Genomic DNA, 27,209 nt, shown 5'->3' on the forward strand with positions numbered 1-27,209 from the left:
GTTTTATTTTGGTGTTTAGTTGCTTGCTTGTTTTTTTTTTTTTTTTTTTTACCCTTGTATCAATATAAGCCCTAGGTTAAAATGGTTAACAGTTTAGATTATTAAAGAACTTAATACTTAAAATTCACATATGAGAGTTAGGTTGTCTTAAAGCTATTTCTTTTTGTTAGTTCATTGTAGAATAGGTCAGTGGAGACATTTGTCAGTTTTAAAGGGATTTAGTTGAATTTAAGGAATAGATTTATACCTTGGCGTTGTGTTTCTTGCTTTAGGGAGTGTTAAGGATTACTTAAGTTTGTTATAGAAGTTGAGAATCTTGTTTGTAATTCTGCAGTCACAGAGTTTGAGCGGTGAGTTCTGTTCTTTTAAGTAGTGGCAAAAGTTTATTTTTGAGCATTCAAAATAGTAATTTTGTTTGGTTTTTCATCCCTTATGTAGATGGTACCGGTATGATGGCAATGCAACCCACACCTCATCTGGATCCTCCTTTGGGCCCAGCCCCAGTAGAGCCATCTCTGTAAGTAGTATCTGTGTTCATATTCTTTGTTTGTATTTATCTGTATGAATATGCTTTTCGTGTTGGGAGTCTTTTGCTGAAAACGGACATGCCTTTGAATTAAAGTCTTTTAAAGACAACTCTTCAAACTTCTAATTAAGGGTTTCTATCTAAACCGTAATTCAGTCAACTCCTATTTTTATATGGCTTTATGAAAATGTTTGAGATTATAAATTGCCAAGCAATTTTTTTAAAGTTTTGCCCCCTCTGGACCCTGTGATGTTTTCCTTTTATATGTCTGATTTTCTAATTCAGAAGTAGCATTGGACAGAGGAATACAGGAGACAGACAAAGAAGCACAGGAGTATTTTCTAATGAAAACACAAAGCCTTCCAAAGAGGCAACATTATCTTACCAACAAGAATTACAACAGCAGGTACTGAGTAAAAAAGCTTCTGACACTTTCTTCTTTTACTTTTTAACATATAATGTCGTAACTCTAGCACTCTTTCAAACATATTTATTTAGTTTACAAACAAAAAGCTATCTTGACTCTCCCTCCCTTCATCACTTCCTTCCTCCTATTCCTCTGACCCTGCTTTAGCTCATTTTAGCATTTCAGGTGGACAGTAAGCTCTTCAGTTTTTTTGTCAGAGGAAGAGTGAATGTTAAGACTGACAGCAAACAGATCAGTTCCAGGCGTGGAGTTTTTTATAATTATTTTAATAATTATATACTATATTACAAAAATTATATCATATATTGCAGAAAAAAAGGGATTAGTTGTGTTGCTCTGATATTCCTGTTGAAAGACTGCTTTTGAGCATTGTTGCTATAATTATTGGGAATACTCTAATTTCAATGAGTTCTTTGTGATTGTTTGGACAGTAATTTAAAAGCTTCCCTAATGTTTACTTTTAGTATGTTTGTAGGTGGTGTCTCATCTATTTTCAGCTTCCTTTCTGATAGACTAGATAAATTTCTTGTCTCCTGTCTTGTAGTAAACATCCTAGTTCCTTTCTCATTTTATTGGCTTTTTGCTGCTGCATCTTATGGGAGTTTTTATTTATAAAATATATTTGACCATGATAAGACATCATCTCAGAAGAGATTTTGCTAGAACCAGTTCAGTGGCTCTAATATTTTCTTACCTTATTCTTCTTTATGTATTTCTTCAGTATTGCTGTAAAAATATTCTTCTAATTATGGTTGTGCACAGGGATTAAGAAAGGCTGGCAATCAAGGTCAAATTAAGAATAAAATAAACATTTAGGAATAGTGTCTGATATTGCACTTGTGCTTCTCTGAAGACATTTTCTTCCTATAGTCTTAAGAAGTACCTTTTATCTTGTTATGAGAGACTGCACAATTTGACATAAAGGTCTAATAGACGTGGCACGACAGTCTTTCAAGGTTATTATGCTGCTAATTAATGAAAGCAAACAAAACATATTCTTTTTTTTTTTTTGTATAGGCAAACCTGTAAACAGTTGACAGGGCTAGATGGGTCTTGGTGTTGACTCATTATATCCCTTAAGAAATTGTCTGACTCCTTGATAAAGGGCAATGTTTATCTAATGCACAGAAGAAATAAACTTAAGAAAAATACATTAATATATTTCAGCTATGTAAATAGCAGCTTATGTTTTAAAAGCCTTGAAAAGAAGTTGGACTTTTTTAATAGGTATTCTCTTTATAAATGCTACATTAAATTATTAGGAGACTTAGTTGTATAAACGTAAACTGATTTTGAAGAAAAAGAACAAACCATGTGAGCAGTTCTGTGTTCTTTGCGTACATCATAATGTATGCAGAAAACCAATTAATGAGTGGTTATAGAATTGTGTAACATTCTACTAAGGCATTTATTGTTAAGTCTTTATCTCCTGTCATCCCTAGTCTAAGTTGTGGTTAAACACAACGTAGGGTTGACAGAAGCAAGTGCTGTAATATTGTAGAATTTTGCCCGTTTGATTTCCAAGCACTATAAATTTCTGTATCGCAAGATCCAAGGATATGGGGCTTTTGATCTACTGTGAGTGTCTGATGGGAATGTTTCTGGAATTTATAGTCTTATATTGTGTATCTGTATGTTTCTTTGTGATTATGCACATTTTGACAGCAGTAGTCAATGCACTCTCTGCAGTGTAGGCAGTGAAATGTTTGCAATTTGCTTGCTCTGGATGGGGAAAATGGGTAATGATAGCTTGCTCCATTAACTCCTTATTAAAATTATACTTAATGTGATATTTTCATGCAACTGATTCGGGTTTGTTTGGGTTTAGATAAGAGAGAGAGAGGAACGACGCAGAAGAGAGAAAGAGGAGAAGGAACGCTACGAAGCCAAGTTAGAAGCAGAAATGAGGAATTATAACCCCTGGGGAAAAGGTGGTGGTGGTGCTCCCCTCAGAGATGCAAAAGGAAATCTGATAAGTACGTTTGCCAAAATTATGAATGATGATCTTTTTAAGGTTGATGTTTTCTTGCTCTTGCAAAGGTTCTATTCAGATATGTTATACCTTGTTATTCAGGTATGTTAGACCTACACTGGTAGTTCTTTTAAAAAATAGAAGTACTTGTTTCAAGCAGATGCACTCTGGGAATATATTAAGTGAGTAATTATTTTGATTTCAGTAGAATTGTTCAAAGAGCACAAGTTGAACACAATACATCAACTATAAATGAATTCCAAATGCAATAGTAAAGGGAGGAGGAGGAAAACAAGCTGTTAGAATCAGCTGCAATACAAATATGCTAAAGTTTATTGTGAAGACTTTAATTTAGACATTTTCCAGGAACAGGATTTTTTTTATTGTTTTTATTTTTTTAAAGTCACTTCTAAGCTTAGAAAGCTCTACTTGTGACATTGAAAATGGCAGCATATTTGAATAAATATATAAAGCTAAGTGAACTGCTTAAATTTCCCCAAGTAATACTGCTGGTAAATGGCTGTATAAATAGCAGTCACATAGCAGTAATGTTTTTTAAGATTTATTTTTTTTCCAAGTGTTGGTTTAGGCAAGATGGGAATGTAGTGAGCGGGAAGATAGCTATGATGGGGGCAAGTTGTTCATCCACCCCTCCAGTAAATTGGAGATAGATGGAAGATTAAAACTTGAATTCCTGATTCTAGCTCCTACTGAATCCTACAACAATATTTTATCTAAAATAAAAATAGTAGTCACTAGGCACAATTAGATTTGTACATTTCAGAATAAAATTATCAACACTAAGTTCATTTAAGTGCCACTTGTTGAACACTCTCCCACAGTGTATAGAACAGTTTTGGAAATCCCCTTAATGGTATCTCATTTAAGTGAAGTCAAATGGGCTTGAAACTTTTTGCTCTTCCTCCCACCCCCAGGAATTTGAATGCTTCCAATTAATCTGGGAAAAAAAGAGAAAACCTAATGAATTACCCAGAGGAGGTGAAGGGTGGTCTTTGAGACAAGCATTTCTCATACGCATCCAGGGGTATCAGTCAGTTTCCTCTTGGTGAAAGTGTTAGCAGTTATGGTCCAAAATGAATAGAAGTGGTAACTTCTAAAGTGAGTCAGTCTTACAATTTAAAAGCTATTCATTTCTGATGTGAAACAAATTGATTTTCTTGTTATTGGAATATGATGATGAAGTCTGATTAGATTTTTAAAATATCCCTCTCTTTATCTGGTGATAAAATATGAAAATTTTCAAAACATGGAACACTTACTGGATAACAGTTTATATATAAATAATTAGTTTCAGTTTTATGATACCTGAGCAACATATGGCTATATTCACAGTGCAGTTTGAGGGCAGGAGGTAAAGGTTAAATGGTTTTTAAAGATTGTGTGCCTAAATAATAAGTTTAGAAGCTTGTGTTGAGGATCCAAGCTTGTGTTTATATCCCCAGAGCAGATAGACGTGTTCATGCTGCTTAGCTTTAGGCACTGCATTTAAGTCTCTGGCTTCTTTCTCTCTATATATAATGGTGTGAGTATAGTGGGCCAGGGGAACGTGTAGAATCATAGAATTTAGGCTGGAAAATACCTTTAAGATCATCAAATCCCACCATTAAGTTAGCACTGCCAAGTCCACCAGTAAACCATGTCCCTCAGCACCACGTCTATGCTTCTTTTAAATGACTCCAGGGATGGTGACTCAGCCACTTGCCTGTGCAGCCAATTCCAAATCTTAATAACCCTTTCCATGAAGAAATTTTTTCTGATATTCAGTCTACACGTCCCCTGAGACAACTTGATGGTGTTTTCTCTTGTCCTATCACTTGTTACTTGGGAGGAGAAACTGACACCCACCTCTATAAACCCTCCTCTCAGGGAGTTGTAGAGAGCAATAAGGTCTCCCCTCAGCCTCCTTTTCTCCAGGCTGAACGCCCCCAGCTCCCTCAGCTGCTCCTCACAAGACTTGTGCTCCAGCCCCCTCACCAGCTCCATTGCCCTTCTCTGGACCCGCTCCAGCCCCTCAGTGTCCTTTCTTGTCATGAGGGGCCCAAAACTGGACACGGCGTTTGAGGTGGGGCCTCACCAGTGCCCAGTACAGAGGGATGATCCCTTCCCTAGTCCTGCTGGCCACACTGTTCCTGACACAGGCCAGGATGCTGGTGGCCTTCTTGGCTACCTGGGCACACTGCTGGCTCATGTTCTTCTGGTTGTCCACCAACACGCCCAGGTCCTTTTCCACCAGGCAGTTCCAGCCACTCTTTCCCTGTAGCACTGCCTGGGTTTGTTATGATCCAAGTGCAGGACCCGGCACTGAATCAAATAGAGATTCAGTACTTAAAATAACCAATACTAAAGCTAAACGTGTTTTGCAGCTTTAGGGAAATGAAAGAAACACGTGATTATCAATGTGGTCTTGTCAGTCATTTTTGTGTTTGAACTGTTTATCTTCCCATTTCATAGCATTTTTGGGCAGGGGAGAGGGGAGGTGTGCTATGAAGATTCATTGCTGGCAAAAAACCACAAACAAAATAAATCTTTTATTCAGTGAGTTCCTGATGACTAGTATTTCACCTAGAACTTCTATATTCTTGTCTTTGCTTAAATTTTTTGTTCCCATAGTTGGTGTGCCCAGGAAAAGCAGAGTCTGCTCCAAAATCCCTGTATTTTTGAGAATCTATGGTGAACATGCCTTTTATGAGAATAAAATATTATAAACAGTTGTTTCCCCTTTCCTTTAGCGGACTTGAATTTGATGCACAAGCAAAACGAAGATGCATATCATAATCCAGAGGCAAGACTATATGAAGATAAAAGGGCTATTGTGTCTGTTGACCTAAGTTTGGCCTCCCCGAGACCTGAGAACACAGAAGCATCTACAAATAAAATAGCAGGTTTTTAAGAATACTGTATTACAGCTCTAATTATTTATAGGTCTTAGTAATCAAAATTCTCTAGTTTCTTGACTCCTTTCTTGTAGTCCTGTAGTCCTAGTGTTAGTGCTTTCTACCTCTGAAGTTGGTCTCCTGCTTCTTTCCCAAACTTCTTCATTGCTGTCCCTGTGTGCATTGATAATGTGATTTCTTATTTGTCTTGTCAGTTATGATAGATAATAAGTGTGTTAGTGCTGAACAGTCAGGATCAGTACATTAGTTTTCCAAGGTCAACGTTATATTATCAAATCTTCCTAGACATTTGGTTTCCTTTTAAATGATACAGTAAAATACAAGAATATAGTAGGACAGAAGGTGGAACTAAAGCAGGGGGAAGGTCTGCAGATGTATGATGTTACAGGTTAAGATGAAATCAGTACAGTAACTAGGTTAACGAGTTCTAAAAAGTTCTAAAAAGTGACTATTTAAAGGCTGGTGCATCTTTCTCTCACTTCTTGTGTTTTGTGGGACGTCTGCCTGAGAGAAGTGTGGTGCTCCAGACCTGTCCCCAGTTTGGGATGGGCAAGGGTCAGGGCTGGAGATGGTCTCCTCAGGTCACCTTAGGTGCTGCTTTTCTTGCTTCTGTCTGAACTGTTGCACTTCTGTGTAAAAAAATTAAATAAATAAAAATTACATGGTGTATGGGGCATGGATCTACTTCGTAAGATTGCGATTCAGTGTCCTGACCACTGGCTGTAGAATCAGGTTTTTTTTATTCCCTCTGTCTTTCCTCTTGCTCTTTCTCCCTAACATGCTGTATGTTTAACCACGTAGTAGGGAGTGAAAGTGGGCAAGGTCAATAAAGCAATAATGCAGAATAACAAAGAGCCCCCAGGCTGGATCACTTATTTTGGGATCAGAAGATGGTGCAGATCAGCAAGGGGAGCTTCATAGTCTTGCACCTTCCATTTGATCAGTCAGACAGTAGAGTGGCTTTGTGTAGGTTTTGGTAGCTTGGTTTTATAGTGTTTGTTTTTAATTTTTTTTACACTATTCCCTTAAAGAGGAACTTGCAGGATAGTAGCTGGTACACAGTAAGTTCATTCCATGATATGTTCCATATCTGGTTCCATTGCCTGTCTCGTGTCCGTGCCTTTTAAATGGAGTATAAACTTCAGTCTGACTTTCTGCATGGAATATAACTTGAGTGAAGCCAATCCATGCTGAAAGAGCCACTTACAAATGTAGTTATACTTTGGAAGGATTCAAACAGTGATTCCTTGTGAGGAAAAATAATACTGTCCTCAAAGTGTACTCCTTGGTGTGCAAGCACGTGATTCTAAGGCCAGGCTGCAGCAGTAGGTGTGTGCATTCCAATGGGAATAAATGTATGTGTTATTTCACTTTTATCTGACCTGGGTGGTCCATCACTGTGTAGGGAAGAGTCAAGGGGAGACAGGAGAACAGCTACAGCCCAGCTCAGCTCAGTGGAGCTGTGGCTCTTGACCATCCTTGCACCATCCTTTGAAGCAAGGTATGAATGAAGAACGTGCTGTGTCAGGTGAAAAATTAACACAGCTTACTCTTCCTTCTCTTAATTCCTTTCTCCTCTGCTTCCTGTTGGGAATTCTGTTCTGCAAAAGCAGCTCTGTTTGGTATCTGAGTTAATCCTCCTTTCTAGAGCTTTTGGGACTGAGGTGTTGCTTCCAGCACAGCAGAGGAAATTGAACCGAAGGAGACGTGGCACTTCAAAATTCATAGTGTGGAAGATACCTTGCACTGGCAGAATTCAATTTCCTGACTGCTTAGAATTTTATTTGCCAGTTTGGGGCTTCTTTTTTTTTGTAGCATCCGTTGCTATTTTACCTAAGCATTTGTTCTCTTAGGATGTTTTGTTTTTGAAGAGTGAATAAGCCTAAGGAACAGAACTGTGTGTGCTAAGTCAGAGTAATTGCAAGCAGGAAAGTTAGGAGATATAAAATCTTTGCTATGCGAATTAACTTACAGATAACGGGTAGATTGGACAGTAGAATATATGGCTTTTATAGCTGTAGTTTTGTAAAAAGACAGCTGGCTTGGACATTGTTAATTGAGCAGTTAAAACCTGGCAGGATTATAGGCAGACAATATATGAACTTCTAATCACAGTTATTGTTTCCAGCTGTACCCTTGAATTATGGCTGTCATAAACTACCTTTTGAAGCAAATGTCTCAGATTCCTGCTTCTTCACTCTGCCTTGCTGTCTTAAATACTTGCTTTGATCCTTATCTGTAACTCTTTTTTCCCTCCCCTCCCCTCCCTTTCTCCCTCCTTAGGTTTTACATTTGCACAGACCTCTCCTTTTGCTCGAGGGAATGTGTTTGCTGAACCACCATCTCCACAGCATCTTAAACGACAAGAGTCATACAAGAACTTCCTTCGTCTGCAGGTGAATGCACACACCACTTATCGTTTTGTTAAATAAATTTAAAAAAAAGAGAGATTACAGTCAAAGAAAATCATCCCTGCTGACCAAAGACCTTATCCAGTCACAGCCAATTCTGTACATAAGATGTGTACTAATATATATATATATTCTCAGATTTTTGCCTTACATAAAGAATGCTTATAAAACTGATGCTATTAATAATTGGATTCATTAATCTAGATTAAGTCCTTTTTTTTTTTCCCCGGAGTACTGCTCTCTAAGTACAGTACTGAGCTCTCAAACTGTGCATACATAAGTACAAGTGTGCATACATAAAGATGTAAAGAAACAAAGATGTTTGCCCTTGGAAGGCTACGTGATATGAATGCAGGTTCATCAGAATGAAGTAGTGATCAGTGAGACAGTAATAATGTAGTTATTTATTGATGAGTGTATAAAATGTGATTGTTATTCTACTAGTTTCTTATGTTACAAGAATTAAATGTCAATTTAATTAAATATCAATATCAAGGAAGTCCTAGATAATTTAAAAGAGTAACGAATTTCATACAGTAGTTTGATGGGGATCTCTTAAAAAGAAAAGATGAAGGCCTTTTCCATGTACAGTGCTGCCAAAAGGAATAAAGAATGGGCAGACCTTTGACTTCAGTGAGTCAGTGCTGTATCTAAAAACATAATTGTGGAAAGGAAAAACATAATTGCTAGGTCTTCTTTCTTGTTGTGGTTTCCCATCTTCCATTATTTAATCAGTGAAGAGAAGTGTTATTCCAGCACATCCGGCGTAGAGTAAGCTTTAGTAGCATTTGTAATTAGTGTTCTTACTGGAGGGTGGTTCAGTGAACAGTGGCTAAAAAGAAGTAGCAAAATATCAGCCCATTTTAAAGGAATTCTGAGGCTAAAATGTAGGTCTGGCCCTAGAATTAATTCAGTTGCTCCATGTGATCTCTGATTGTGCACGTAGGTACTGCAAAAGTCCATAGAAGATCATGATGGTAAATGTTGTTCATCAGATTATTGCTGGCTATTGGCAATTGAGTACTTCTTTCTCTATTTCTTTAGAAATAATAAATAATAAGTTTTCTTTATTTCTAGATCGAAGAAAAGAGACGTAGGGAAGAAGCAGAGCGAGAAAAGCTTAGAATGGAAGAAGAAAAAGAAGAGAAACGTCTAGCTGAACAGAGGATGAGAATTCAAAAAGCATATGAAGATGAACAAGAAGAGAAAAGGAAGAAAGAGGAGGAGGTGTAGTATTTCCATAACTTGGCTTTTTCCATCCTAAACTAACCCTTTGTAATATCTGTCCTCCAGATTTTTAAGATGAACTGAGGAAGTATCCTGTGAACTGCTCTTTGTTTTTAAATGGGTCTATGTTAGCCATAAGAGAGGTAGAAAATTGTCAGTATTGACTAGTACATTCCTCTCACTCTTTGTTATACTGCCAACTTGGAAATACTGTTAATTCTTCCAAGAAAAATTACATAGCTTTATAATTGACAATGGTGCTCCCCTTTCTGCAGGAAATTGTTTGTGAGGCAAAAAAAAAAAAAAGCTTTGTCAAATCAGTGAATTAAAAAGCTTTTTTTTTTTTTCTTAGTCTCTAAAATCTAGCTGCCATGGAATTATTTGTATTCTGAATGTAGCTATACAGGAAGATTTCTTAAAGCCTTTTTTTGAATTGGCCAGGGTATATCTTTGAGGTAAGAACACTGCTTGTTTTGGAAGAACGCCAAGCGAATCTAATTAGTACTGTTCATGGAGGTAAACTTGTGATTTAATTCAAATCCAAAAGCTTTATTTATCATCAATGGAATGAATTTGCATCATTCAGAATCTCATAAATAATTGTAGGAAAAGGACGCAAGGCCATCAGAGATGGAATAATCCTTCAGTATCCTGTGGGGTTATGAAAGATCAGTTCAGGATGTAGGACTTCAAGATAGAATCATAGAATGGTTAGGGTTGGAAGGGACCTCAAGGATCATCAAGGATCATCTAGTACCAACCCCCCTGCCATGGGCAGGGACACCTCCCACTAGAGCAGGTTGCTCAAGGCCCCATCCAGCCTGGCCTTGAACCCCTCCAGGGATGGGGCATCCACAATTTCCCTGGGCAACCTGTTCCAGTGTCTCACCACCCTCATAGTAAAGAATCATAGAATTGTCTGGGTTGGAAGGGACCTTTCAGATCATATAGTCCAACCATCAACCCAACACTGATAAAAAACCATCACTAACCCATGTCTCTAAGCACTATGTCTACTACCCATCTTTTAAATACCTCCAGGAATGGTGCCTCAACCACTTCCTTGGGCAGCCCATTCCAAGGCTTAATACCCTTTCAGTGTGAAAATTGTTCCCAATATCCATCCTAAACCTCCCCTCGTGAAACTTGAGGCTGTTTCTTCTTGTCCCATGGCCTGTTCCTTGGGAGAAGAGACCGACCCCCCCTGGCTACCCCCTCCTTTCAGGGAGTTGGAGAGAGCGAGAAGGTCTCCCCTCAGCCTCCTTTTCTCCAGGCTGAACACCCCCAGCTCCCTCAGCCGCTCCTCACAAGACTTGTGCTCCAGACCCCTCACCAGCTCCGTTGCCCTTCTCTGGACCTGCTCCAGCACCTCAATGTCTTTCTTGTCATGAGGGCCCCAAAAAAGATTTCTAATACAGAACACTTGGCTTATATTCTAGATCCTCTTCCCTGGTAGGAGCAAGTTAGTTGGATGAGTCTTCTGGATAAGAGCTGGCCTAGTATACAGTAGGAAAGTAACTGCTATCATTGCTAATTAACACAAAACTAAAATAGAGACTTGATGATGATTTTCTGTGTGGTCTTGTGACAGGGTGGTACGTGTTTGCAGTATGTTTTGTCTGAATCTGAATTTTTGGAAGTGACGCCTGCAGTTTAAGCCCTAACTGGCAGCCGTTCTGGAGATACAACCCAGTGTTTACTGAAGTTATTATGAATTGTGCTAAGTGATGTCAGCAGAGCCAGGACTGCAGATGTTTAATATTTGCACGGCGTAGTTTTTAATTTGACTGTTTGAAATCAGCCTAATGAAATATGCTTTTCACTTCGGACTAATCGCTTTGATGTGTAATTTTAACTTCTCGAAGAAAAACAAAGCAAAACTTTAATAATGTTGAGTCTTTTTTATGTACTAATAATGTTTATGTTACAGCGGAGATTGAAAAATAAAGAAATAATTCGATTAGACGAAGAGAGGCAAAAAGAGGCAGAAAAAAGAAGGAAAGAAAGAGAAGAAAAGCAAGATGAACAGCTTAGACAATATTTTGAGAAAGAAAAGATGGAAGAGGAAAAGAAGATGGTATGTATCAGTGACTTTCTAAGATACAAATAATTCTTCCTAATATTTAAAAAGAATTGAATTTTAAGGAAATTGTATGATTTTTCAGACCTCTACCTTGTTCCCCTGTTAGTTTATCAAGCTATGGTACAGTTAGCTCACACACACCCAACAGCTGACTGAAAAATCAGAAATACCACAGTGGAAACTTTTCTTGCCAATCAAATGCACATTAAAAAAATAGTAAAAACAAGATATGTAAGAAAAATCATGCACTCTGTAGTTAATTTTTATATCTACTGTGAATTGCCATGGCCTGCTTTTGCTGACGTCCAAATACAGATAAAAATAAAGTTGTATATTTTAAAGGACTGGAGGACTGTTTATACTTAACAATCATGTTCTTTGTAATTTAATTATTTTTCTTTTGAGCTGGATGATGTAAGAAGTCCATCACGTAGAGTTCTGATGGATGAAATCTAAGTAAATTATAGAACTGTTTTTTCTCTTCTAGAAATTTCTACATGTCATTTCTCTAAAGCCAACAAATACAATGGAATTGTCTACGGGGGAAAAAATGTGTAACTTTACCATAAATTAAAAAACCCTACATTATAGAAAAATGATATATACTTACTATAAATAGAAAATAAAATCACATGAGAGAATTTTTGCCATAATTTTATGCAGTTAAGAGTTGAAAGCAAATTAAATACAAAAATCATTCTGTTAAGATAAGCAAAAGCATTTGTCTGTCAAATGAAAAATATCGACAAAACTCTTCCTTTCCAAAATAACACTTAATTCAGAATCTATAGGACTGTAGTTTTAGTCTTGTGTTCCTCCTGGCAGGTTTCAAGGCAGCCTTCTCCCATCATTCCTGCTCTTCAGAACAAATCAATAAGAAAAGAAGAACGGATTCCCTCTGCTGAGAGCCATGTATCTTACTATGCACAAGTATGATTTTTATAGTCAACTTTTACTGATTTATTTAAGACAGTACAGTGTATGAAATCCTACCAGCTTTTTAATGTTTGCCAGTTATTACTGGAATACCACAAATTACAGTTACAGTAGTGGTTCTGAGATCATTCATTTCTTTCACTTGATTTAATCTTCCCTGGGACAATTTTTTTTAATAAATTTCTCTTATGAAGAGTAGATTAAATAATTGTCTATGATATTTGAATCTCAGGCTCCACTTTTTACTGGATTTTTTTTTTTTTTACCAACAGTCTGGATGAACTGGGCTAAAATTTTTTAAAAAATGAATTTGCCATGAAAATGATAGTCTGCCAAAATGCTTTATAGCACAGTTGCAGAAAATGTTTTAAGTAAGACTTGAAACCTTATTTTAAACTGTCGCTTTCCCTAAATGTTAGGAATGCTGTGGAGGAAGGTTGGTTTATTTACTGTGTCTTTGCAGTGCTTGGTATAGCTTTGTCTAGACCTCTGAATAGCTCGTTATAGGTATTACCATAGTAATTTGGAATTTGCATTTAAGATCAGGTTTAAAAAAACCATAAGCCTTAACAAGCTGTAAGGTTACTATTTGGTCTTCCAGTAGTAGTGGTAGTTAATGTGAATTGGACACAAGTATATTTTTATTTCCTTATTTTATGCCTGCTATATTTTCTTCTTTTGACATAGTAACATTTCATATTCATTATGATCACTAGGATCCTCCACCACCACGGGTTCCTTCTCCACCTGTGCCTGCTAGAAGAAATCAGTTGCGTGCACTTGGTAGGTATTGTCTTGATTTTTATATTTACTTTCTATCGCACCAAAACTGGTCTCTGTTACAGTTCTCTTTCTTGGCTGCGAAGGAGCAGTCTTATAAAGTTTGCATTTCTATGTGGGTGTTCTCTCTGTCTTGATGTTACCAGTGTATTAGTATTGTGTGTCTGAAGTATTACTACAAAATAAAACTGCATTTATTATGTGTCTTCATCAGGAAATTTATTTTTTGTAAAAATTCTGATAATGGAATAGTCTGCACGGGAAGTGCTGGATCTTTCAGTCAGGACAGTGGTGGCCACTGTGACCAGAACATTGCAAAATGGGAGAGTTTTGGATTGGCTGAGTGTAAAGGATTAGACCAACAATGTGTAGAACTCTTAATATGTAACAATTTCTGCTTTCCTTTGTTAATCTGCCTAATCCTCTGCTCCTTCCTCTTGGCTTTCACTGGTAGTTTGAAAATTCAGACATACTGGGAGGATCTTCTTTGCTCTTTATGTGTTGGTCTTCTTGGCAATGTGTGGGTAGAAAGCAGTAATTTCCTTCTGATTCTTTCTTACAAGTATAAAAGAAAGAACATATGGAATGTAGAAGCAAATGATGTCCTACAAACACTAACCCCTAGCAGTCTGTACCTGGATCCATCCTGTGAAGTTATGGCTGTTCCACTGAATGGAAGGCAGAGTGGTTCTTCATGCAGCTATTGGAAATCAATTGACTCAGACCATCTGTCTTGAGAGAAATAAACTGTTTTAACTTGTGGAGGAACGCTGTCCTGACCACAAAAAAACCTAGCTTAGGCCCAAAGTAGGTCTAAAACTCAACATAAGCACATAGTAAAAATAAGTGTTGAAGGCAGAACTCTTGAACACGTAATAGGAGAGTCTGCACTGAGCAGAGATATCCCACTTTTGAGAAGAAGAAAGGTTGTATCCTTGCTGATACCACCTCAGTTCCTGTCATCCTCTGGGATTCTGAGGACCATGTAGATTTGCTATTTTCAAAACAAGTCTATTTACTGGCAGCGTCCACTTGCTGGTATTTCATAGCTTTTCCTGTTTTTTAAAAAAAGAGAAATGTTTCCATTGAAGTTTGGATGCTTTCTGCTGTTCAGGGGATCTGGTCCTTGTTCTCTCAAAATACAGGCTCTGACCTAATTTCTAGTGCATGGGATTCTAGTGTTTATATTATCCTTGCTTTAATTAACAGTTCATCTTTTTTTTTTTTTCACCTTATATTTATGAGGTAGACAGAAAAGTGTCTGTGACATTCTTTATTTTTGCATTATTTGTGTTAAATCCCAGAGGAAAGAAAAAATGTGATAAATGAATTATCGGAGATGAGGAAACAGCTTCGGAGTGAAGAGAGGCGACTGCAGGAGCAGTTGCTCAATGTGGCCAGTGATGATGATGTACCAGTTACACGGTAAGAATTTCATCTTCAGTTTTAAAAGTCAGATTTTGCACAGGAGCTCAAAGCTACTGTGTATTAGTAGCTGGTATTAGTTGGCTAAAATACCTGAGTAAAATAAAAATATAAAGATAGAGCTTGTATATAAAATTTTCTTTTCACACAACATGTGTATGGAGTTTTTCCAAGAATCTTGGAAAAGTGTAGTGTAAGAGTGGCTGTACTGGTAAGACTGGAAGTTGCAATACTCTGTCTTGGAGAGTGGTCCAAAGCAGATGCCTAAGGCAGAATTTTTTCTCATTACCTTTTTTCTTAGGGCATAATTTGTGTCTGTAAACTGCAGTACTACTGCTGATGAATGTGCTTATGAATGGCATAGTGCTGTGGAAATACTTTCTTTCTTAGTGAAAATCATACCCTTTTTATTTAAAAAAAAAAAAAAAAAGATTTGTTTCCAAAATATATTACTTAATATACCAATTAGTTGGAAAAGACTCATCAGATCACCAGTCTTAGTTCAACTCCATAAAGTTATAAGGGTTTTTTTTTTTTATTTTAAGTAGGTTATCCCTTTTTATAACACAGTATGAAGTGTATATATTACTTAATATACCAATTAGTTGGAAAAGACTCATCAGATCACCAGTCTTAGTTCAACTCCATAAAGTTATAAGGGTTTTTTTTTTTTATTTTAAGTAGGTTATCCCTTTTTATAACACAGTATGAAGTGTCATACCTTTCAAATTTATTTTCCTGTTTTGGTAGCTTTATTTAAGGATAAAAATGTGACCTTTATTGGTGTTATATTTCCATACAACTCATATTACAGTGTTAAATTATATTCTGCTTGTTTTATAAACTTTTCAAGTGGGAGGAGAGAGAAGAATCCCAAGGACATCTTTGAGATGGCCAGGCTTCGTCTGCAGGCTCCAGTAAGGCGACCTTCATCAAAGGAGGCACAAGATCCCGTGAATATACAAAATATCTGGGAATTTAATGAACTTAAATACACAGGCAGGTAGATCTTGTTATTGATGAAGGAGGTAGTGAAACGTCTGTTCTTTTCCTCCCCTCTTCCACGCCACCCAGGATTTAAAGACATAAAGAAAAATTCACCTCTTCACAGTGTCCATACACAACATACTGTGTGGACAGCATTTTGTGTGTCCATGTATCTCTGCGTGGCCATTTCTAGAAAAGCACACAATTTATGGCATTGTGGCTGAATTCTCAGTCAGACCCCCCCCTCTAGTCCTTGCTGCTTAAACTTTTCAGGTCTTTGATATTATGATTTTATTACAGAATCACAGAATCACAGAATTGTAGTGGTTGGAAGGGACCTCAGAGATTGAGTCCAACCACAAAAAAAAAAAAAACAAAAAACAAAACCAACCAAAAAACCCCACCAGCACCCACCAGCACCCACCCCCTAAACACACAACAACAACCACCAAACCAAAAACCATCACCCACCCACACAGCACCCCACCACAAACCAGTAATCTTGGGCACTAGAGCATGCCCTGAAGAACCATGTCTACACGTTTCTTAAATACCTCCAGGGATGGTGACTCCACCACCTCCCTGGGCAGCCCATTCCAATGCTGGATAACCCTTTCAGTAAAGAAATGTTTCCTAATATCCAACCTGTGAATTTATTTTTTTTTACCCACCAACAAAATGTGATTCTGTGTAACTTCCTGTTTCTTCTTTACCAGAAAATGTATTTTTTGAGTATAGTAAAATAGTAAAATTATTGCTAAAGTGGCTCATCCTCTTGGCCGTTGTCACCGGTATTTTCAATGCTTTTCACAGCTTTGTAGCTAGTTCTTTAAAAATGTTTTTCAAAAATACTGGTTTAGGGAAAAATTTAAATTTCACATCTTTGCTGTAGATTCTGAAACGCGTATGGGCTTGAGGCACATGTATCCTGATCCTCCAAAAGATGACCAGACTCTAGAGATTCAACAGCAGGCGCTGCTGAGGGAGCAGCAGAAGAAACTTGACAGAATGAGAATGAGGAGAGAAACAGAAGGTAAGGAATGAACAGTCTGAGATAATTTCAATGAATTTTGTTTATTTGTTTTGCATCTGAGAAGAATTAAAAACCACCAGCTCTAGTCTTACTTCCTTCAAGTTCAATGTCAGCAGCGCAGTACAAAAGTGTAAAACACTAGAGTGCTGGTGTGTCTTCACCTTGGTCTCCTTGTAATGGATTACACTTCTTTTATTTTGGAAGTCTTGAGTTGACTGTACCAAAGTTTCAGAAATCCTTATCTGTAAACAAGCTTTGCTTTAAAAACCACATGTAAAATATCATACCTAGTTTGAGGTTCTAGAATGAAATATTGTTTGTATCGCTTGACAGAGATCATCCTAATACAGTAAAATATTAGCATCCTAAACCAGTAAAATATTTTGGCTGCATATGTCTCCTCTGGAGACATTCAAAACCCACTTGGACAAGTTCTTGTGCAACATGCTCCAGGTAGACCTGCTCTGGCAGGGGGTTGGACTAGATGATCTCCAGAGGTCCCTTCCAACCCCATATGATTCTATGATTGCAGAAGCAGTGAAAAATAAACATAATACCCCTTTTTTGTTTCCTGCACTTAACTCCAAATGTAATGTTCATTCAGATAACTTATACGAACAGTCACGAAAGAGCAATATCTCAAATTATTTTAGATGTTATTTAAAGTTATTTAAAAATATCATGACAGTTCCTTTAACCTTTCCAAAAGTTACAGTTGCAACTATACAAATGAACTCGGGTTGAGTGGAAGATCTCAGAAGAGTATTTGTCTCTGTAATTCAGACTGGCCTAAATAAATTTTTGAAGAGAGAATAACTTTATTTCTGTGGTGGGTTAGCCTTGGGTAGCACCCAAGCTCGTGTCCAGCTGCTTGGCTGCTCATGGTGCCACCTTGAGTAATGTGTCCCCCAACTTGAGCGCTGTGTCCAGTTTTGGGCCCCTCACTACAAGAAGGACATCGAGGTGCTGGAGCGGGTCCAGAGAAGGGCAACGGTGCTGGTGAGGGGTCTGGAGCACAAGTCTTGTGAGGAGAGACTGAGGGAACTGGGCATGTTTAGTTTGGAGGAGGCTGGGGGGAGACCTTCTCACTCTCTCCAATTCCCTGAAAGGAGGGTGTAGCCAGGGGGGGTCAGTCTCTTCTCCCAAGTCACGGGCGATGGGACAAGAGGAAACGGCCTCAAGTTGCACCAGGGGAGGTTCAGATTGGAGATTAGGAACAATTTTTACACAGAAAGGGTTATTAAGCATTGGAATGGGCTGTCCAGGGAAGTGGTGGTCACCATCCCTGGAGGTATTTAAAAGCCAGGCAGACATAGTGCTTAGAGACATGGTTAGTGATGGTTTTTGTTAGTGCTGGGTTAATGGATGGACTCAATTATCTGAAAGATCTCTTCCAACCCAGGCAATTCTATGGTTCTGTGGCCCCTCACTCATGCCCTTTGGCGAGATGGGGGAATCAGGAAGAAGAAAGCTCATTGGCTGAGGTACAGACAGGGAGGTCTCTTACAGATTGCTGTCGTCTTGCACTTTTCCATCTGCTCCACCATGGTCTCCTCCAAGAGCTGCAGGGGAATCTCTGCTCTAGCACCTGGAGCACCTCCTCCCCTTCTTTCTCTGGTGTCTGCAAGGCTGTTTCTCACTCTTTTCTCCTCACTCCTGTGCTTCATGTTTGCCCTTTCTTACCTATATTTTTCACAGAGGCACCACAAGCTTGGCTGATATTCTCTGGTGTCTGCAAGGCTGTTTCTCATGATTTTGTCCTCACTCTTGTGCTTCATGTTTGCTCTTTCTTAACTATGTTTTTCACAGAGGCACCACAAGCTTGGCTGATGGGCTCAGCTGTGTCCCGTGGTGGGTCTGTTGTGGTACCGGCTGGGCACGGGGCAGCCCCTGGTCTCTCCTCACAGAGGCCTCCCCCTCGCCAGACACCCACTACAATTTCACATTGCTCCTTAGCCTTTTTTTTTTTTTAAGCCTTAAACATGTGGTACTGGCTGGGCACGAGGCAGCCCCTGGTCTCTTCTCACAGAGGCCTCCCCCTCGCCAGACACCCACTACAATTTCACATTGCTCCTTAGCCTTTTTTTTTTTTTAAGCCTTAAACATGATGTGAAAGTTTGCCATAAAAAGAACCCAAACATATTAAAGGAAAATAGTTACCCCTTTCCACACCGCTTCAGAAAAACTGCCTCTTCTTACCATTGGTCCTTCCTTGGGGCTCGTTTGCGTTGCCCATTAATTAATAGACCCCCATGTGAGTAAAACTGACAGAATTGATCCCAAGATGTGAAGGGTGACAGTCACTTGCAGGGTGTTTGGTTTGGCACCCTGGGGAGTGGTAAAGATGAGTCCTCTTCCATCTTGGGCAGATGTGCTGGTGCTCCAGCAACGTGTGCAAGATTGGTTACGTCTAATACAACATCACGGTGGCAAACGAGCATGTCTGTACCACATTTCCTGTTAATTACAAGCTCTTGAGTGTCATTTCATGTCTAAATGGAAGTTATAGGGTTGTCTTCAGTCTTCCCCTTTGTAAGAATGACTGGAATGGTAAAAATAATTCACCAGCATCAAGTGAGATCCGGGGGGGTTGGGTTTTGTTTTTCTGCCATTACAATATTTTTCAAGAGGCCAGTCTGAGAGAGGTTTCATGTAATGTTGTCTGGAGAGGAACCTCTACCGGGGGGGTTGGGTTTTGTTTTTCTGCCATTACAATATTTTTCAAGAGGCCAGTCTGAGAGAGGTTTCATGTAATGTTGTCTGGAGAGGAACCTCTGCTGGCTTTTTTTTTTTTGCCTTTTTTTTTTTTTTTTTTTTTTTTTAAAGGAAAAGAGCCTATTTTAGGGATATTCCTCAGAATGCTTCTAGTCTTTAACACCTGACTTTTTTTTTTTTTTTTAATTCATTTTAAGGACAAGCAGCCATTTTAGGCATATGCTACTGCTAATTTGATAATGCAGGGTTACGTGCTGACACCCTAAAGAGGCATTTCCTCGGACAATTTAGATTAGTTGGTAGAAAAGCAGCTGATTTTTTTATAAACCATTTTCCACTGATGCTCATAGAGGGTCCTTCAGTTTCTTTTCTCTCTCTCTCTCCCCAACAGCTCCACAACATCATTTAACTTTACAGTCTGTCACCGTGTACTGAGCAAGAGAATTAATTAGTTGCCGTGTATCTCTCTATTTCCAGTTTGTTTTCCTCAGAGACAAGTTTATCATCTTCCGCTCACTGAAAATAGATGAGAGAGGTTTTATTGTCTGATTTACGGCAGAAAGAAAGAGGAATTAAAGCAGTATGGATTTTTGTAGCGTGGGCAAAATGTCATGTTACAGGCTGTAGTGGCAAAGGCTTATCTCTTTTCCCACACTATGTGTAAGTGTTCTTTATGTGCTATATATACTTTTGCCTTGTAAAAGAGAAATACATGGACTAGTAGTGGAACTATATCCTGAGAAAGTAATGAGAAAGTAATGATTTTTTATTTTTTTTTATTGTCCCTATCTCTTGCAGTCTTCTGGATGCTTATTGTTTTGGGGGATAGGAGGGAAAGGTGCAGGAACAGGTTTAATGGTGCAGTGCTGGGCTCTGCTGGGCTGGAGTTGGGCATTAGGAATGGGTTGGTGGCAGTCCAGGAGGAGTGACAGCACCTTGAGTGTAGGTTCACTCCTGGGGCTTTCTGTGGTCTCCTCCTCAGATTATTACTCCCTGACAGAAGCTGAGAGAACAGATTTCTTCAGTTACGAAGATGATGAGGGGACTAGAACATCTTTCTTATGGGGAAATGCTGAGGGACTTGGGTCTTTTTAGTCTGGAGAAGAGAAGAATGAGGGGGGATCTGATCAATACCTATAAATACTGAAAGGGCGGGTGTCAGGAGGATGGGGCCAGTCTCTTTTCAGCGGTGTCTGGTGACAGGACAAGGCAAGGACACAAGTTGGAACATAGGAAGTTCCACCTAAACATGAGGAGGAACTTCTTTCCTGTGAGGGTGGCAGAGCCCTGGCAGAGGCTGCACAGGGAGGTGGTGGAGTCTCCATCTCTGGAGACATTCAAACCCAGCTGGACACGTTCCTGTGGGACCTGCTCTGGGTGACCCTGCTCTGGCAGGGGGTTGGACTGGATGATCTCCAGAGCTCCCTTCCAACCCTTACAGATCTGTGATTCTGTGATGTCATCTGATGGAGTTTATTTTGACACAGCATCGTTCTTGCTAGGCAAATTGGGTGTTAGATGTTCCACCTAGGGGATAACATCATTAGTCTTGGGTATAAATACGACTGTTTAGCTACACAAACATGCCTGTTCCTGGCAAACAGCTGTCTGGAGTATAGAATAAATATTTTTTTGAGTACCCATAAGTTTTAACTGCAAAACTTTTTCAGAATTCAGCACAACTTCGTGCAGTTTTAGCATTTAATGAAGTGTGACTCCATCTTCTTAAAAAAAATTGGTTTTCAATAGCCACAAAAATAGTTACGCTTCCTTTTGCTGGATAACAAATTAGGTTTTGAACAGGATGGGAAACAGTTGTTTTTGAGTAGTGATGAACAATATAGCTCTAGTGTGAAAAGTATGTTTGCTCTTTGTGAGGGGCTGATGGACCCAGCTTTAAGAAGAGCTTGCACATGCTCAATGTTCTTAGAAATAATGTGCTACTGAATTCTGTTTGATTTCTCTGATTCCACTTAAAGTGACATAATGAAACTGGAATAAACATTGGTGTTTTAAAAATATTCAGTAAGATGTGTCTAATTTTAAAGTAATGCATAGTTGTCTTCATTTTTGTAATAGTGCACTGATAAATCTTTTAATATGTTTTAGTATTAACTGGTTTATGTCAATACTATCATTTTGTCCCTTGTCTGTGTGGCTTTTGTTGCTCAAGATGACGGTGCTTCTGGTGGTAACCCACAAACCATGCGACTGGTAAGAATAAAACAAGGGTTTTTTTATTATATTACTTTGCCTTTTTCGAGTGTGAGAAGTAGTGTGTCTTTCACAGATTTGGAGAAAGGAATTACACTAAAGTGTAACACGACAGCAAGCTTACTTCTCTTTTGCCTGTCAGTACATTCTTTACACTTGACGTACAAGTTGTTTATCTTTAGAGATAGTTTGATTCTTGAACTCCTTTCTTTTTATATTCAATATTATTTTAGATATTATTTTATATTCATATGATGTTAGATTGCTGCTGGGGGTGGGAATTAGTAGAAAAAGCCAAGCCAGAAGCAGTTGCTCTGAATTCAGGTGCCTTAAGTGATGCACGTGGCAGTCAGGGATCAGATCCGTTGTCTCAAATAGGACATTTATTTTTGACTTGATGAAAAGAGCAAGATGAAGTGCATTGGAATAAACTGCAATTCTGCACTAACCCAAAGTGCAGAGTAACAGAGTTTGATTCTGTCTCATGAGAATGTGAAACCATACAGAATGGAAGACTCTGCAAGAGCAAAGCCATGAGCCTTGAGGATAATACTGTGACTACGGAAATGAAACATTTTATTTTCTAAAAAAATCACCTTAATGGGTTTTATAGTTGTAATTTGATGCCTAAAATTCTTCTTCAGAGCAATGCTTTGCAGTTAAGAAATTGTTTTCTCTTCTTGTTTCCTCTGATGGTTCCAAGTGCTTTGATTTCAGAGTGGTTTGCAACAGAAATTGTTCCATAGTAGAATTTCTGTCACAAAGGGTTGCAACCATGCAGTGAACTCCAAGTATTGCTCTTAGTGCTTGTTATTACTATGAAGAAATTCATTACTTTCATGCTTTAATATCAAAGATTGTAATGTGGTGAGAGAAGTGAAACACCAGGAGTCATTCCTCATTTGATCAGTATTGCATACAAACCTTATGCTGCTGTTTGCTCAGCAGAAGCTTGGCAATTAATTTACATTAATTACAATTTGGCCCCAGAAGGATATTGAGGTGTCTGAGTTTGCCTGTCTTCTGTTTTGCTTTTGTAGTTCAGGAATGAGTCTGATGAATTCTTGACAAATTCGCTGTTGGAATCGGATAGTGCTTTTATCGGTGAGTTTATACCTCCCTTAACCATGTTATGAGCCTGCAAACATGTCATTAACACCTAAAGTTAATGATGTTGCTCACTTGCCTTATGCCATACCTCCCATGTTATGAGCATGCAAACATGTCATTAACACCTAAAGTTAATGATGTTGCTCACTTGCCTTATGCCACTTCTCATCTTTTTGTGAGAAAGCATCTTTCTGTGCTTGTTGTGCTCTGACTGGGATTTAGCCTTGTTGAAGGATGTTTTTTGACATCTCCCCAGCTTGGGATAAGGGAGAGCTAATATTTGTTCAGCAAACGTGTTACAAAGGTAGAATATGCAATGCTTTCCTATTGTTCTGCAGCAAATAAAATAGTTTATCAGCAATAACAACTTCTAATTATGAGCTATCCGTAGTGAAATATAAAGGCATTGGGCAGCTGGTGATTTGTTTTATTTTCATTCTTTTCTTTTACAAGCATGCTTGACTTGAAGTATGATGATATGGGTATGAAATAGTGATTCATTCTGAATTACAGACTTTTCTGCTGCTTACACATTACTTCATTTCTCATAACTTGCGAAATCATATTTGGAAACATTGTCACTTCTCAGTCATCTGAAAAAGATGATTTTTAGGGTTTTTTATTTAGATTTTTATATAGGGGACCATGTCTCACATTGTCTTATGTCTCTTTATTCAGCCTTTATATGCATGTATGTAAAACTGCTGGTTTGGATGTCTGTTTCCAGTTGCTAGAAATAATAAGCCTAGAACCTATCTTTTTTAAGCCTCTTTTTTAAAAAACCCAACCAGCTCAGGCCTCTACACATCATTTTCCATCGGCAGGCGTTACGGTACCCTGAAATTCTCTTCAATCTTCTATGGGAAATAATCTTACAAGGTTTTATTCTTTGCTGGAGGGGAGATGCAGTAGATTCCTGCAAGTGGTTTTTAATAAAACTAGATAGGTTTCTATATTCCCATGATTTGTATCTCTGGCTTGGGTTAAAAGCAGAATTTTTCATTCTGTTCACGTGCAAGTCCTGATGAGGCTTTTTCATAGAATCATAGAATCATAGAATTGCCCAGGCCGGAAGGGACCTCCAAAGGTCATCTAGTCCGACCCCCCCGCAGTCAGCAAGGACACCCCCAACTAGACCAGGTTGCCCAGGGCCTCGTCGAGCCTCTCCTTGAATATCTCCAGGGATTAAGCCTAGAACCTATCTTTTTTAAGCCTCTTTTTTAAAAAACCCAACCAGCTCAGGTCTCTACACATCATTTTCCATCGGTAGGCGTTACGGTACCCTGAAATTCTCTTCAATCAATCAATAATCTTACAAGGTTTTATTCTTTGCTGGAGGGGAGATGCAGTAGATTCCTGCAAGTGGTTTTTAATAAAACTAGATAGGTTTCTATATTCCCATGATTTGTATCTCTGGTTTGGGTTCAAAGCAGAATTTTTCATTTGAAATGTATTCAAGCTTATTCTGTTGACGTGCAAGTCCTGGTGGGGCTTTTTCAGGCTTGGTCATTGCATTTGGTACCCTGTGGTCTGCAAAACGTTCTTCTTTGGTTTAGGAAATGTATTATTTACAGACCAAATGATGAGGGGATGCTTTAGGGAGAGTCTATCAGTGTAGAATTGGGCCAAATATCCTGTCCCTAACAGCAGCCAGGGTTGGTGTGTGGGGAAGGTCAGCAGGATGGTGTGGATAAAGTTCCACCCTGTGCCTGGTGTGTCTTATCCCCTTTGGTCTGGTCTGAATCCTCCGCCGGCGTCACGGGGCGCTGCTTGGGTTCATTCACCCCTTCCCCAAGGTTCATGACATTTATAGTCCTCTCTCTCCTGTTCCCTCCTCCTTCCCCTCCAGCTGATTCGAGCAGCTTGGTGAGATGATGGAGTTAATTAATGATACCATAGGCACCAACTAAAGCTTTCTTACCCTTGGCGTTATTTGGGCTTTATAAATAGCTATTAAAATTCTGAATATGAATCTGGTGACTTCCATCCCTGAAATGAAAAATAAAAGCTCATTACCTGTGGGCTGCCTTTTCTGTGAATTGTCCCATGGTCTGAGGGTCTTTTGTGATGTATTTTAACAATGTTTTTCATTTCCTAAGAAGAGCATAAACACTCCCCTCTGGCTTTTGGTGGGGTTTTTAGACACGGGTTTAAAATCTAACTCGATTTTGTAATAGATGTCAGCATTACAAATGAATTTGTCTTCATTTCCTAGGGTTCAGAGATTTGAGGCAGGCAGGAATGAAGAGGTTTATCAATTTCTTTTTCCCCTTTTTTTTGTGTCTCTTGAAACCCTGCATCTCATTAGTGTTAATGCAGTTATTTGAAAGCAGGTCTGCGGAGCAGTGTCTGAATGACAGAGGCTTAAAGGAACAGGCAGCATCTTACACAAAACACTAAAGGTGCAAAGAAATTCTTCTGTAGCTTATACTTTGTTCCTGTTGGGATAAAGTCACACAATTAAACAAAGTTTAGTATTCTCAATAATAGCAATATTTTGAATATAATGAAGTTCAACTGATCCTGTAACTACATTTCTGATAAAGGGATCGTTAGCCATATACCACTTCAAAATATGCTTTAATTTTTATTTTTTTTTTTTACTTGAAACATTTGTGATGAGGGCATGAGTACCTTTGGTGAAACTAGGGGAGGGAAAAGAGGAGAGGGGAATAAAATTTTTACTTCTAGGGAAAAAAACCTGGCAATACAAAAGAATTTTTAATAATACCTGTTGCTGTTTCTTTGAACTTCATTGATGCATCAAATTTATTTTTCAAACCTAAGTATTTCAATTTTCAACCAAAATAATTGTTACTTTAAAAATTTCCTTAGAAGATCTTTGACACGTGTGAATAGGATCTAAAATAGTTCAGTAAAATTTGTTTTCAAATTGAATTTATCTAGTTTACTGATTTTTTGTATTAGCAGATTTAAACACTTTATTACATGAAAAAGCTAAGATATAACTAAGGTGTGACTAAGGCATTGACTACATGATCATATATTCTGTGTAACATTATTGTCTCTTTATGTACGTAGTTTATTATAGGATTGTATCATTTTTATGCCTCCAATTTGCCTCGTGCTCGCTCTTGAGCAGAGATACCCTACTCTTTGGAGTCCTCATTGTCTTTAAAGGTCTAGGTGTAAATGACATAAGGTGGGTGATGGATTTGCAGGATATGAAATGTTTCTCTAGATAAGGAATATCTTGAGTCCTATATTGAAATATCTCTTGCCTTTGCTTCAAATTTGTCTGTTCCTGCTGTTGGGATAGCTTGGTCTTTGTCAGCACCTGGGTGTCACCAGCTTCATGCAGGATGTCCTCGCTGGATGTGTTTAAGTCAAGTGCAATGATTCCCTGGATGTTCCTCACTGGAAGAGGTTGCCCAGAGAAGCTGTGGCTGCCCCATCCCTGGAGGGGTTCAAGGCCAGGCTGGATGGGGCTTGGAGCAACCTGGTCTGGTGGGAGGTGTCCCTGCCCAGGGCATGGGAGGGTTGGAGCTCCATGATCTTTAAGGTCCCTTCCAACCCAAACCATTCCATGATTCTAGGACTCTAATACACTGGCTTGTTTCAAAGTGATGAATGTATTGGGGTTTCTCTGGAAATGATTCAAGCTCTGTTTTTGCAGGTGCTAACGGGGAGACATTTCCTCCCTTGGGAGAAGTCAATTTACCACCCCAGCTTCCACCCTCTGCGAGGGAGAGGAGACGGATGAAGCAGAGAGCACTGGAGCGCGCTGTGAGTTTGACAACCAGATTGGCTTCAATATGGAAGGCAGACCAGGCATCTGCTGCCAGGCAGTTCCTGTGTCCCTGGATGATATGGAGAGGGAGGGGGTACATCTCTAGCTAAAAAATGCCCTGTTTTTACCCAAAGGATTTGTGGATTTTCTGCAGGAGGACGTTCCGCTGGAGCAGCCGCCGCAGCTGCAGCCTGAGGGCTTCTCCACACGCTCCAACTTCAGCCTGGACCTCGAGCAGCTGAAAGGCAGGAATGAAGAGCGGTGGCGCAGACTGACTGAGCTCCAGCAGAAGTCCACTCCCTCAGGTACGCTCCGTGCGGTGGAGGTGATGTAGGGAATGCTAACACTAAGTAATGACAATAATTAAAGGCACTGATATTAATAGCCTTCCTGTGGTTGAACAGTGAGCTCAAACATAGGAATTACTTCTGGAGTTCTGTAGCTGGCGCAAGAGGGTCCCCAGCAAACTTCAACACAGCTTGTTGGAGTGAGTTTAGAGGAGGAGGAAGTTCGCTGATGATACCAAACTGGGAGGGGTGGCTGACACCCCGGGGGGCTGTGCTGCCATCCAGAGAGACTTGGACAGGCTGGAGGGCTGGGCAAAGAAGAACCTCATGAGGGTCAACAGGGAAAAGTGTAGGGTCCTGCACCTGGGGAAGAAGAATGTCAGGCACCAATACAGGTTAGGGGTGGACCG

The 27,209-nt window shown here is 39.1% G+C and overlaps 1 protein-coding gene across 1 annotated transcript in view; it reads left to right on the forward strand.

Moving 5' to 3' along the window:
* CSPP1 (centrosome and spindle pole associated protein 1) overlaps positions 1-27,209 on the forward strand; it is a 71,818-nt gene that overhangs the window by 36,571 nt on the left and 8,038 nt on the right. Inside the window, exons 14-29 of the mRNA XM_014939665.1 lie at positions 439-517; positions 812-932; positions 2,782-2,929; positions 5,676-5,828; positions 8,124-8,236; positions 9,329-9,478; positions 11,409-11,555; positions 12,387-12,491; positions 13,214-13,280; positions 14,582-14,702; positions 15,556-15,701; positions 16,582-16,722; positions 21,611-21,651; positions 22,692-22,755; positions 26,399-26,508; positions 26,667-26,817. Of these exons, the coding sequence (XP_014795151.1) occupies positions 439-517; positions 812-932; positions 2,782-2,929; positions 5,676-5,828; positions 8,124-8,236; positions 9,329-9,478; positions 11,409-11,555; positions 12,387-12,491; positions 13,214-13,280; positions 14,582-14,702; positions 15,556-15,701; positions 16,582-16,722; positions 21,611-21,651; positions 22,692-22,755; positions 26,399-26,508; positions 26,667-26,817 (1,857 nt within the window). The remainder of the gene's footprint in view (positions 1-438; positions 518-811; positions 933-2,781; positions 2,930-5,675; positions 5,829-8,123; positions 8,237-9,328; positions 9,479-11,408; positions 11,556-12,386; positions 12,492-13,213; positions 13,281-14,581; positions 14,703-15,555; positions 15,702-16,581; positions 16,723-21,610; positions 21,652-22,691; positions 22,756-26,398; positions 26,509-26,666; positions 26,818-27,209) is intronic.

This window comes from Calidris pugnax, unplaced genomic scaffold, assembly GCF_001431845.1.
Source record: "Calidris pugnax isolate Ruff unplaced genomic scaffold, ASM143184v1 scaffold5, whole genome shotgun sequence".
NCBI classification, from domain to species: domain Eukaryota; kingdom Metazoa; phylum Chordata; class Aves; order Charadriiformes; family Scolopacidae; genus Calidris; species Calidris pugnax.